General features: G+C 39.4%; 1 protein-coding gene and 1 long non-coding RNA gene across 2 annotated transcripts in view; one reads left to right on the plus strand and one right to left on the minus strand.

The window, feature by feature from the left end:
• Nucleotides 1–43: 43 nt before the first annotated feature.
• Nucleotides 44–1,178, minus strand: LOC121960743. The gene is made up of 2 exons (XR_006107003.1): nt 727–1,178; nt 44–611 (listed from the first exon to the last, which is right to left on the minus strand). It is a non-coding gene; the product is annotated as an uncharacterized LOC121960743 (long non-coding RNA).
• A 2,809-nt stretch (nt 1,179–3,987) lies between these two features.
• The window catches only part of zgc:112982 (uncharacterized protein LOC503771 homolog), a 10,767-nt gene continuing 1,515 nt past the window's right edge, over nt 3,988–13,239 (plus strand). The window contains exons 1-6 of the mRNA XM_042510251.1: nt 3,988–4,219; nt 5,135–5,178; nt 5,847–6,506; nt 7,305–8,111; nt 12,533–12,702; nt 13,013–13,133. Coding sequence (XP_042366185.1) covers nt 5,144–5,178; nt 5,847–6,506; nt 7,305–8,111; nt 12,533–12,702; nt 13,013–13,133 — 1,793 coding nt within the window. The 5' untranslated portion in view covers nt 3,988–4,219; nt 5,135–5,143. The remainder of the gene's footprint in view (nt 4,220–5,134; nt 5,179–5,846; nt 6,507–7,304; nt 8,112–12,532; nt 12,703–13,012; nt 13,134–13,239) is intronic.

Raw genomic sequence — 13,239 nt, forward strand, 5'->3', positions numbered from 1 at the left:
TAATCAAGACTGAAATTTTCATTCACAAATTACATTTTTTTTGACATGACTTTTTTGTCCCAAAACAATTTTGTTTTTTTTTTTCATATTTTCTATTTGAGCCAGTATTGCCCAGCTGCACTGCCGCAAAATATCACTCGAGTATCACCCGCTTTAATATCTCATCCCCGCTTTTGTAAAACTCTGTAAATAGATCCGACTGGGTGGAGGAGTCGGGGGCGGGGGGCGTCTCTGTAGCAGTTTATCTGGAGGGGGAGCCGTGAAAAACGGACGCTGACGGTCGTGTGAATCGCGTGTAGCATCTCCGGTGAGGACTATAGCTAGTTGAGCTGTTAATGGTTGTAGCTGTACTTGAACAGTGTGTGGGAGTTTCTCTGTCTGTCAGTGTTTCTGATGGTGTGTTTATCTCTGCTGCTGCTGCTGACAGCGACTCCTACTTCTGTAAAAAAAAAACAAAACACAAAAAAAACTTTAGATTTCCTGGAGAAAAAACATCGACCGATATTATAACCCCGCTGTCGACCCATAACACTTAGCCTGTCGCTTTGGTTTCCCCGCTGCTCGTCACCTGGTTGATGGACGTTTTGTGGAAGCGAGGACATGAAGAAAAACTGGGACAAAAAAAAGATTTTCACCCACAGGTTGGAAAATATCCACACAGTGTGTTGTGTATTTGTCAGGCACTGACTGTAACCACGCTAGCTGCAGTTTATAGTGTGCACTCACAGTAGTTGTGTGTTTCACCGCTCTGAAGACGCTCGTATCTCCACCTCGGCTAAAATATACCTCACCAATTCAGAACAGTCTGGTGTTCAAACAGGCGTCACCACCTCGCAGCTCATCACCTCCGAGGCCTTAAACCTCTGTGCAGCCAAACACGCCCTCTGCGCTCAGACCGCCTCATCCAGCATGTGCACTTCTGCTGTTTAAAGGCTCTTTACTCCAAAAAGATCCTGAACGTGCAGAAACAAAAACTACAGATATCCTCTGAGCATTTGATTTCAGAAAGAAGTGTGGGAAAAATGAAATTATTGTCAACGCAAGGTTTCATTATCAGGAGGATAAAGCATGAAATTACCCCGGGGCCGCAGATTTACTGATGAGGGCCACAGCAATGATTGTAGAAAGACTGAGGTAATTAGCCAACCAGACTCTGTGCAATATTCTGGGTATTTAAGGGGAATCACATTTTATTTATTCAACTTTTTAATTATGTTTTATCTCCCTACAGTATGGTCTGGTGCCAGTCATTCTGGTGGAGAAAACTAAATTCCTGTAGTTTTTTTGAAAAAGCTTCTATCCAAACTCTGTAAATGTATTTATTTATTTATTTTTTGGGAAATCACATTCTATTTATTTATGTTTTTTTTAATGAATTCTATCTTTCTGTGGTTTAATGCCTGTTAAATCATTCTGGCACAGAAAAGTAAAGTCATTTTGCCATATTTTTTTTAAACTTGCAACCAACCAAACTCTGTGCAACTTTTGGATCATTTAAGTGAAATCATGTTCTGTTTCTTTAGTTAATATTTTAGGGATTTTTATTTATTTATTTTTATTTTTGGAGAAGAATACTAATTTATTTAATTGTTTATTATAGCATTCACCAACCAAACTCTGTACAAATTCTGAGTATTTAAGGAAAATTACATTTTTAAATTTTCTGTTGTATATATTTTTTCTCCATAATTTATTTTTTATTTTTTACTTAAAAATCCTCAAAAAATATTAGAATCAGCCTTGACAAAAATAACAGCATGGGTAATATGGTTTGGAAAATACTATGTGCCAGGTATTTTATTTCAGTGACAAATACTGGATTTCTTTGATTTCTTATTTTGTGATCGATCTCCTTCAAAACAGTCAGAAAATATTTCAATCAGCCTTAAAAAAACAAACTACAACTTGCAGTATGCTCAATGTAAACTCCTTTTCTTGCGATAAATTAACATTTGAAAATTTTAGAATATATTTCCTCAGTTTGCCACCTTGTTTATTTATATTTATTTTTGCATAATTGATGCATATTCCTTTTTAAATCTATTTAAATTGTGTACTTGAAAGTCACAAAAAGCTGGTGGTGTGTTTGCTCTTGCAGGTTCATGTATGAACTGAGTCACAGGGACTTTTGGGGGATGTAGGTGCAAAGAAAGTTCTTCTTATTGTGGAAAAGCGGCTCTTCTGCTCCTCTGAGGTGCCACGTTGAGGGGAAAAACGTTTCCCCGTCACTGCTGCAACCTTCATTTTATGTTTTCACTCTGCTGCCGGCCTCCCTCTCTCCATGTTAGCTCATTATTCCTCCAGATTCTGCTGAAGCTCGTCGTAAGAGGGTCTCCGGGGTCCCACTTGTATATGAAGTAAAAATAAAGGACATGATGTTTATCCCAATATTACTTAACTCTGTGACACTGCAGCTTGGTGGAATATATCATTGTAGACGTGGTGCATGGATAACTGCTGCAAAAGAACAATAAACTTCATCAAGCCATTTGTGTCGGTGAGCTGGATAAATAGATGTATGATAACGGCAAACAGACGGCTTTGGGTGAGGAAATAAAGGGCGCGTTTAAGATTTCAACCTGCATAAGATGTTTAATCTGAGACATTCATGACAAATGTAGTGTAGAGCTCAATGCAGCCACTTTTATTTCTCATTATATCTCACTGTGTGTTGACTTTATGCTGCACTGAAATTAAAACTGACCTGCAAAAGCTGAAGTGAATAATTAATTTTTACTTTATTTTCATGCATTTTTTTAAAAGATATCATATATTATGCTTAAACATATTTACAGATTTTTAGGAACTAAACACAACTTCCTGTTGAGCTTTTTTAGCTTCAAAAATAAAAAAAAATCTGCAGCTTGTTGGTTCACCATTGGGAGCGCTGACACGACTTGACCCACTAAGGGCAATCTGATAATATTTCCAAAAATGATTCATTATAAATTAGCCCAAATATAAAACTTCTCAATACTTTTTTTTTTTTATTAATGTTGGATAAGTGGAAGTATTTTGTTCATTCAGGAATATCAGTATTATAAAGTACACTGGTGGTCATTTGTACATTAATATTATTTTCTACTTTCATTGAGTTCATTTTTTTAAACAGACATCAGTCCTAATCATAAATATCAAATATTCATTCATTTTCTGAATTTTAACCCTTTAAATGCCAGGTTTTTGACATAATGCCACCGTGTTTTTAGATGGAAAGAAAAACACAACAAATGAATTATTTTCAGTGTATTACATGCTAAGTAGATTTTTTTTTTTTTTTAAATTATCACAGTCTGGGATATGTTAGTGTTTAGCAGCAACAGTGGCAGTGCACCAAGTGGAAATAGGATGTTTTTTCTTCATATGCCAAAAATGGTTTAAAAAAAAGATGTCATCAGGTGAAAAATAGTAATGATGGCAAATTCTCAGACAAAAGCCCCAGAAATAATACAAAGCATGTTTTTCTGCTCTGATGGCTGTGGGATCAAAAATGTCAGTTTGAATGGGTTTCAATGGAGCTGTTTTTGACCTTAACAGTCTGAATGTAATTATTTAGTTTCCACAGTGTATTATAGACTTATTGTAGGAGCTGAGCTGCAAATTCACTGATTAAACAAAAGCAAACAATCTTTATATCATATGCATGAACACAGCCAAAAGTATTTTTTTTTAAAAAAGAACAAGCATAAAAAGGGTGTAAAATGCACCAAACAGTCCCTGGGGGTTAATTAAATATGCCTTTAAAACCCTCTTGAGGTATTTAAATTAAATGCAAAGCACAATTGCTTAAAGTTCAAAGTCTATCTCTTAATCCAAATCAAAAAACTAAACTGCACTCCTTTTAAAAAAATATCTTCAGTGCCTCCTCCGTTTTGCACCACCCCCTGCCCTCTCATAAATAACGAACAGTCCCTAACACCTCGTTAAACGCATTTGCGCAACCATTACTTTTATTCTGAAAAGACGGCGGCGGAAGCTTGGCGCTCGCGCAGTTAGCGGCGGTTTTATGAGTTGTACGGATGAACCGTGTGCGAACAACAGCGTTTTTCTTACGGAATTTGACGAAAAATAACACATGTAGCTAACTTAGGGTTATATTTGGTAGTAAATAGGGGTTTGTTCTAAAAGTACATATTGTTAAATTGCGTTTTTTGTGTGTGTTTGTCGTCGTTTTACCTAAAGTTAGCCGCGGTTGCCTCGGAGCGTGTCGAGGACGAAGGTAAGGTAACCTTAGCTAGCTGCTAACTTAGCCAGCTAAAAATTGGCTGTATTTTTATATAATTTTATTATGTTTTAGTGTTTGGGAGTGTATAATATAATACCATGCATGGCACAAACTAAATAATAATCAGGAAAACCGTCCTTCAAACTGAACAGTGTGTAGCTAAAGTTAGCTTGGTGCTCTCTGAACACATCTGCTAAGCTATGGCTAAGTTGAGGGACAACAGTTGTTTGTTTACGAAACTCAAAAAGAACATAATATTTTACATATCACTCATAATTTGTGTTTTTAAGTATTTGTAGTGTGACTCACGCACGAGAAATCAGAGCAAAGAAACTGATTCAAACGTCGGGGTCCGCCTACCGCACAGAGGTGACAGTTTTATCAAATATCAGGCAATAAAACTCGACAAAACAGCCAAAAATACCAGTTTATACATCTGTCAGTGTGTACATTTGGGTTTTGCACCTTGCTGATAACTTGGATCGTTTATATTGTGCTTTATTTACTCTATATATGTGCAGTTTTCTCTCTGTTGTGCCACTGCTTCATGACAATTTACCCTCGGGGGAAATAGTTTATGCACGTTTCATAATCAAGCAGTGAGAAATATTGATCAGTTGTATTTTTTTGTCATGACGCCACTGTGTTTTTAGATGATGGAAAAACCCAGAAACATTAATTATTTTCAATAATGCAAGTAGATATTTCCAACAATAATAATAATAATTATTATAATTATTATCATTATAATTCTTATTATCATCACAGTCTATGTTAATGATTAGCAGCAAACTGCAGATCAGTGTGAATCTGAACAAAATAAGTTTTGTATTAACTGCCTGTGTTGTTGCAAGTTGTGTTTTTCCTGCGGCTTTAATCTTGTAACATAAAACTACTCTTTCCTTGAAGGGTGACAAAATGTCAAGACCACGGTCCCGATCACCACGTTATAGGTAAATGTGAAATGAAATAATGTGCCATTATTTCATTTTAAATTTGTGTCACGGATGATTTGTTTAACATAAACCTGCAATGATGCTCTTGAGTCCTGTGGTTTAACCCTTTGAAACCTGGGAAAATTGACTTGATAACTGTCACAAACATGGGAAGAAGGCAATGACCATGAAATCAGTGTACAAAAAAATGACCTGAAAATTAGTAAAATAAATAAATTAATATAGTAATACCCTCCTCCCCAACACACACATACAAACAAAAATGGGAAAGTAAACAACAACAAGTAAACAACCACAACAACATTATGATACTTTGATACTTTTGAAAATGTGTCTTTGGGAATTCTTCCCCAGTTTTAAAATATTTTTTAAAATAAATATACATTTTTTTTTGGAATTTGCAGCATGTTTCCTACCAAGTTACTCGTTGAGTTTTACTCATGTTTTGTTTTTTTGTTTTGTATGTATTTATTTATCAAGAACTCAAGGTTCAAATACCTGTGAAAAGCTTCTGAAGGCAGCACAAGAAAAAATATGTCAATCCATGTTTCAAATGGTTTATTTTTGTTTTCATATTAAATTGCAGTGTGAATGCAATTTCATTTATTTTTTTTTGTTTTCTGTGACATGATTTATTTATTTATTTTTAAATTTTACTTTTTCAGGAGGTTCCCATGGGAGGAGCCCGGCTTTGATCCTCACAAAGTCATTGCAGATCTGGACGGGAATCCGTCGGACAGGAGCCGCCGCCCTCGAGAAGATCGTGAAGAACACTGGGACTACTTCAGGGAGGACGGATACCCTGAAGGCCAGAGAAGATCCCCTCTTTTCCCAGACGGCCATCACTTTGGGCATCAACGTCATCCAAACCAGGAGGAGTTTTACCGCAGGAGGCCATCGCCCCATCATGAAGCGATGGGCTTTGATGATGACCGGAGGCTTTCCCCACCGCCTGACGGAGACAGACACAGAGGAGGCTTTAGAGATCTCTTCAAGCAATATGAAAACATGGGGAGGATGCCAAAGTCGCCGCCAAGGATAGCGAGAGAAAGATTGCCCCCAACCCCAAAGTCTCACTCGGACCACCAGCAGAGAGAGCCGGGGATGGGCTGGAGGGGGGAGGAGCAGGGCAGAGGGCGAGGGAGGTTCAGAGACCTCAGTCCCAGTGCCAGGTCAGAGGAGCAAAGAGGGGGAGCAGGTAGGGAAAGAGGGAGGAGGAGCACACAGGGTCCTGACAGAGACAGACGAAGAGAGGAGTCACATCCAGACAGGACGCCTCCCTTTAAAAGGCAAAGAAGAGAAATGGATGACGCCACTCACCCCGGGTAAATTTTAAGCAAAATGCTTTGCAGCACTGTCGGGAAGAAACAAGGATTGCAGAGGATTCTCATCTTTCTGATTTTCCATAGAGCCAAAAATTTCTCTCTATTTGTCACCACGCCTTAAATCACAAATGCTAGTCTAACTGGTAGTCTGCATGGCTTAATGTTTTCTGTCTTTGCAACATCTCTGATTCATTAAAAAAACTGCATGTTTTAGTGTAACACGCTATAGAGCAGAGATACTCAACTTGCTTTGCTTTGGGGAAACTTTTGCAAAATGACAGGAGGCCAGTCGCAGCAGCCCCATTCATGTCTTTAGGATTTAAAGACATTGCTCAGATTTTAGTATGTTTCTAGGATTTACGACTTTTCTTGGATTTTTGAAAATTTCCTGGATTTAGGATGTTTCTTGTATTTTAGGACATTTCAGAATTTTAGAGAATTTCTAGGATTTGAAGTTGTTTTTAGGATTTTAGGACATTTCTAGGATTTTTGGATGTTTTTTAGGATTTTTTAAGGATTTTAGGGCATTTCTCCAATTTTAGGACATTAATAGGATTTTAAGACATTTCTGTGAGTTCAGGACGTTTCTAGAATTTTAGGGAGCCTGATTTTACCTGTGGGCCTTAAGTTGAGTATCGCTGTTCTAGTTGTTATTGCAGATGACAATTTAAATGTTAAAGTAGTTACCGTTGTGAATCAGATATTTCAAAGCTAATTTAAAGTGTACATTTAAAGCCAGCTTTGAGGTTGAAAAATAAGCATGAATGATTGTTGAACCGTCCTCTTATGCTGTCACAGGTACAGGAATGAGGAGGACTTTGAGGAACAGCGTTACTCGGTGGACACACCCAGAGATAGGTTTGGAGGAGACACTCAGGGGAACTTCCCCCGCGGAGACAATCGGCAGTTGCGACCACTCGTCATCGAACATGATCATGGAAACACAGAAGGCAGGGAACCGTCACTGTGGGAACACTTTGGCAATCACGGAGATCGAGGTCTGGACCCTGATTTTGATCCTGGGAGGAGTCCCCGTCCAGTGCGCTCCTCCCAGGAGCGTTTCAGGACGTTGGACATCAGGTCAGATGATCGGGAACCTGCAAGAGGACACCAATTTCAAGATAACTGGAAAGAGCCCAACTATAATGAAACCAGGAGGAACGCTGCGCCACAAGATAGACCACACCCTCACAGATTTGGTAATCGAGGTGGTGTCAACAGGGGGAGGGGCGGTCCTCATCCAGCGAGAGGACAGTTCAGTCGCGGCAAAGGTGGAAGGACGGGACCGCCCAGGAATCAGCCTCGCCTACAGGAGGCCTCCCAGGGATACCAAGATGCTCCTAATGACCGGCCCTTCAGGGAAGATACTTTCGAGGATCTGAATGAAGGTGAGCCCGACTGGGCGGAAGAAGAGCGCCCTCAGCAGTGGGAACCTCAGAGGCATGGAAGTCTGGACCGGCACCCACAGAGGGACAACTTGGACCCTAAAATGCCCCGTCAGAGGGAGCGTGGATGGACCGAACAGAAAAGCAAAAGCATGACCGTTGTCACGGAGGAAACTCTAACAATCAAAGTGGACATGAGCCGGCCCGTGAACAAGAACAGGTAGAGTATCTTAAAAATCTGATTATCAAGGGTGGGGGGGGAAAGTTCACACTTCTTTTTAAGCTCTTGGGAAGCTGCTGGAGGAAGAGGGAAGAAATGTGGAGGCTTGTCGAAGCTCACGGCACATAACATACATGTTTGTTGAACTGGGCTTTGTTGCAGTTTGTGCCTCTGCTTGAAATGAATACTGTAAGGTGCTGCTGGTACAAGCGTCTGCCAGATTATGTGCAATCAGGATGCGTCACATTAAAGCTGGAGTGGCCATGAAAACTTGTGGATCGACACCATGAAGAGGAAAATGTGACTTGCTCTGACTGAAGAAACCCAGGAAAAACTCTCAACTTCTGAAGAAATCAAACTGCAGTTTAACTACACATGACTGAAGAGTTTTGGTGCGTTCTTTGGGAAGGTGTTGATACAAAGACGGTGGCATCGCTTACAAATTATTACTGTGTAATTCTGCAAAAGTAAGAAGAGAAGCTTACCAGTAAGGACCCATAACTGGTCAACAGTAATGTGCTGATGAAATGTAAGGATGGAGAGAAAGCACATTTCCAAAAGCAGACTGGATTAAAAACTGGTGAATTATATTAATCGAGGACCGTTTTGGACGTACTAAAATTAATGACGACGGCACTGGACGACCTGAATACTGGTTGACAACTGTACTCTGTTTTTGGCTTTAAGCAAAGAATCAGCAAGCTGAGAGATGGATGGAAAAGACAACTTGAGAGGTGTTTCTGGCAGGATATTAAAGGCTGTACACCCCAAGGAAGCAGACACACACTTGTGTTTAGTGGCTGTTCAGTTGGTCGGTGTCTTTTACAAAGATTGCAGAAGGAGCAAGACTTCAAAATTATGCTTCCTGCAGAAACGCACCATCACATATTCTTTATGGACTTCACTGAAGCCAGAAACATTTTGAAGGTCATATTAACTACTGTTGGTTCTTTGTTACTCCAGTTTTCATTCCTGAAAGCTGCTTTGAAAGGACACACTTGCAAACCCTTACTTGTTAGAAAAGTATGTTTAACGGATTTTGCATTATGTCATCACTCAGTTACGTGGTGTCTTGGTATATCGTCGATCTCAAGAAAAATTAAGATTATTTTGGATGGAAAAAGGAAGAAGGTCTGTGAAGCTGGATCAGGAAATCCAACACTGCTGGAACTGACGGAGGAAATGTCTGTTTCCTGAAAAATGTCACTTAAAAGTCGAGCTTTTGGTGATTGAGCAACGTAACTACATTGCGAAGAAGCAATGTCACTCCAGCACACCCGAGAAAGGAATCAGATGTTGTAGGAAGAAAACAAGAATCCGAGTGCTATGGGACAAAGAGTTTGGAATATTTTAACACCATAAATCAAGATATTTGACAAGATGATAAGTGTGTCTTCGAACTTAACAGGAGCTGTATGTCCACATGCCAGATCTGATGTTTGGAAAGGAAAAGACGCTGAATACCTTGATGAGTGGGAGGAAGTTCAGACAAAAACGTCAGCCGTGGAACAAAATGTTCTGGCACAATTTGTGGATGAGCAGGGAAGTATTATGAAGTTAAACTTCTGCCTTAATTGGCCAGATACTGCAACAAATCGAGGAATGGAAGTGTTTCTTTAATCACAAACTTGCTTTGGGAAGAGGATTCAAAGCATGTCCACAGTGTGAAAGCTGAGACGCATCCTAGTTCAGACAAACGCAAACATCGAGGGAGTCCTGTTTTTGTCCAACTTGCTTCGTGGTGAGTAGATGGACAAAAAAGTAATTACTTACAGCTGATTTAGTTGAGGAGTAGGAAGTTAAAGTTGCTGGTGAAGAAGACAATTCAAAAGAAAAAATTGGAGCCATGAATTTGAACAACAATGCTGTTGAAAGGGGAAAATGAAGCCAATAATTAAAACATTCTCAGTGCAGAAAAAATAAATTACAGCCATGAATATTATCATGACTCACACAAGGATTGCAGCCCCATCAGTGCCATTGGAGGGAGAAATAAAAGCCTTGGAAATAACAAAAAATGCTGATAAAGAGAGAGATTGGAGCTTTGAGAAAGCCAAGAAATTGGAGCAACATCAACGTTTTTGAAAGGAGAAACCATTGCTGTTTCAAATGAAGCCAAGAACATAGAACAAGAGCAAGCCAAGAACGGAAAACCGGAGAAATTAATGCCACAAACATTATCACGATGATGATGAAAAGATAAATCCATCCAAAGGAGAAATAAAAGCCATGAGTAAATATCGATGCTCTTAAAGGAGAAATTGAAGTCCTTGAGAAAGCCAGCACTTAAAAATTGTAGCAACATCAGCTCTGTTAAAAACAGAAATCTGAGCAAAAATCAACGCTGTTAAAAAATGGCAAATTAAGCCAAGAACGTTCTCAAAAGAAAAGTCATGAGAATAAATACCAGTAGTTTTGAAAGGCGAAGCTTCAAGAAAGCCAACTCTCAGAAGATGGAGCAACATCGGTGCTGTTAAAAAGGAGAAAATGAAGCCAAGAACTTCTGAATACAGAAAATTTAAACCAATTTGCAGCCATGGACATTTTCATTAAGATAACAGATACACACAAGCATGTGAACAGATACGGATTTGACAAATGGATCACGTAAGTGCCACCAAAAGGAGCAACAAAAGACCATGAGAACTAAACTCATTCTCCTATAAGGGGAATTGAAAAAGCCAATGCTAAAAGGAGAAATTAAATTAAATCCTTGAAGGTACACAGCAGTGTCTACAAAGCAGAAATTGGAGCATCATCGGTTCTGGAGAAATCAGATATAAAAGTGATGAACATAAATGTTCTCAACATATCTGAAAAAATGGAGGAAGTTGAAACGTAATCTACGCTGTGAAGCCATAAATGTAAAGACAGTCAGCCTGAAAAAAGGACAAATTCAAGAATTGGAAGGAGAAATCGAAGCTGTCAACACACACATCACACTAAAAAGAAAAGGCATTTAGGTCATAAATACATCCTGTGGATCAGTGGAGGAATGAAAGTGTCTTCAGTGCCTTTAAATGGAGCGGAGAAAATGACCACATGTACAATATCCTAAATTTTTCCCCAAAAAGAAGCTCTAGGTGGCTCCTAAAAGCTAAAGGAGGATCGGTAACAAGAGTAACAAGAGCACCGAGAGCCGTCGTCCAATAAGATCGGCAGAGATTGCTGATGAAAGTGTTAACAATATTCGACTGAAGAGTCACACAACATGACTGGAGTCCACCGCCCAATGCAGTGGCTGATAGAAGTCTGAAGAACTGAGCGCCAAATTAAAGATTTACTGGATCAAACAGGAAAAGAAGTGTGAACTTTAACCCAAACTTTAACTCACCTGTCTGATAAAAACACGGGGGGCTGTCTTGGTCTCCTCCGGCTCTAATTTTAAAGTGGAAATAGACACGTTTTTTTGCTTTAGCTTGTCATTATGAAGTAAATGTTGGTTACACAAAGTAATGGTTGTAAAATAACGACACCCACGGCGTTAAGATCGGTTCTTACTGAGGCTCACGTTCACTTTTCAAATCTGTCTGGAAAATGAAGGCTCGATTTGCATCACAAATGAAGTTCGTCATCCCTAACAGGAAACGGGTAGCACTTTTGTTTTCCCCCGTAGCTATCCTCAGGTCCACCAGGGTATCAGTGTTAGTTCTTTGCATTATTATCCCAATTTGCGGAAATGGTGGACGGAGAAACGACCAAAATGACTGGAAATTTTGATAGTTTCTAGGCTCTGGGGCTCTGACATCAATAATACCACTTGGAAATGCTGGGGAGGGGTGAAAAGTTGTCTGTTTCCACTTTAAGCTTTTAGAAACTTCCATAAAAACGATTTTGTACGTTTCTGTGTGCGTTCTAGGGTGAACATTCCCCTTTTTATTCAGCATATAGGATTTAGTTATTGTAAATGTTTGTGGAACTCATGAAAGGTAAGTTTGTTGGGTAAGGTAAAGATTTTGCTTTTGTTTATCTTTTTTTTTTTTACTCTGTGAAAGAAGAAAGTTAATCTCAAGACAAAATAGTAAAATATACAAATATGTGCTCACACTGAGTACATTAATATTCACAGTGTTAATGTTTTTTTCTTCTGGCCACGTTAATTAGTGTCTAAAACACTGTCAACGATCTAAAATAATCATTGCCGGCTCACCCTGATGTTTATACATCTACACTCAATGAGTTAGGTAACATAACTTTCTCAGCCTCCTTATAAAACTGTAAATCATTAAAAAAAACTGTAAAATTACCTCCAGGTCATGCAGTGTTTTCCTCCTGTTGAAACTAGACATGGATGTTAGTGTAAACAAACGTCTTAGACAGTACACGAAACTGATGTGAACTTAATTTAGGTTGGAGCTCGACTTGATGGGAACCAGTTTTACATCTCGGCTCGGTTTCATTCGTCTTTGTCTCCTCTGCAGTTCGCTGTGTTACTCCTCGGACAGGCAGCTCTCTTTAGACCTCGTCAATGTGGGTCGCCAGCGCCTGGACTTCCTGCCCATGCTGGAGCACTCGGGGACGTACCGGGAGAGCGCCATGCACACTGGGACTTTTGCCCAAGAGATCATCACACTGGTGCACCACGTCAAAGGTTAGCACGCACACACACACACACACACACACGCAGGTTTTATCAATCTGTCAGATTTTATTTATAAAGCAGCTTTCAAACAAATCCAAAGTAATTCAATGTGCAAAATCACAAATTTTGTTCCACACTCAAAATTAAAAAAACCTTTTTCACAATGTGCAAAACGGACTGGTAAAGTGTTCTGCTAGCTTACAAAATAATTGTTTTTTGGAAACAATGTGAAGGGAAACTTCAGAGCCCTAATTGTAATTGAACCACAAATATTCAACATATTAAGGATGTTAAAAGTGCTTCTCGTCCGTGTTCACAGAGCAGTATTTCAGAGACGGTGGGGTCACCCTGAATGAGCGATTCTCAGCGCCACAAAAAGGAGGCTACGCTGAAGAAGAAACGGAGGAGCTGACGCTGGACGAGAGGTTCAGCTCAAACCGGTACGTCGCACTAATCATAGAGCCTGATCACATCCTGCAGTCATAATCCTCTGCAGACGGAGCTGAACATGTATGATAAACTTGGTGAACTAAAGTTAAAAAAAAG

This window comes from Plectropomus leopardus, chromosome 21 (genome assembly GCF_008729295.1).
Source record: "Plectropomus leopardus isolate mb chromosome 21, YSFRI_Pleo_2.0, whole genome shotgun sequence".
Classification (NCBI taxonomy): Eukaryota; Metazoa; Chordata; class Actinopteri; order Perciformes; family Serranidae; genus Plectropomus; species Plectropomus leopardus.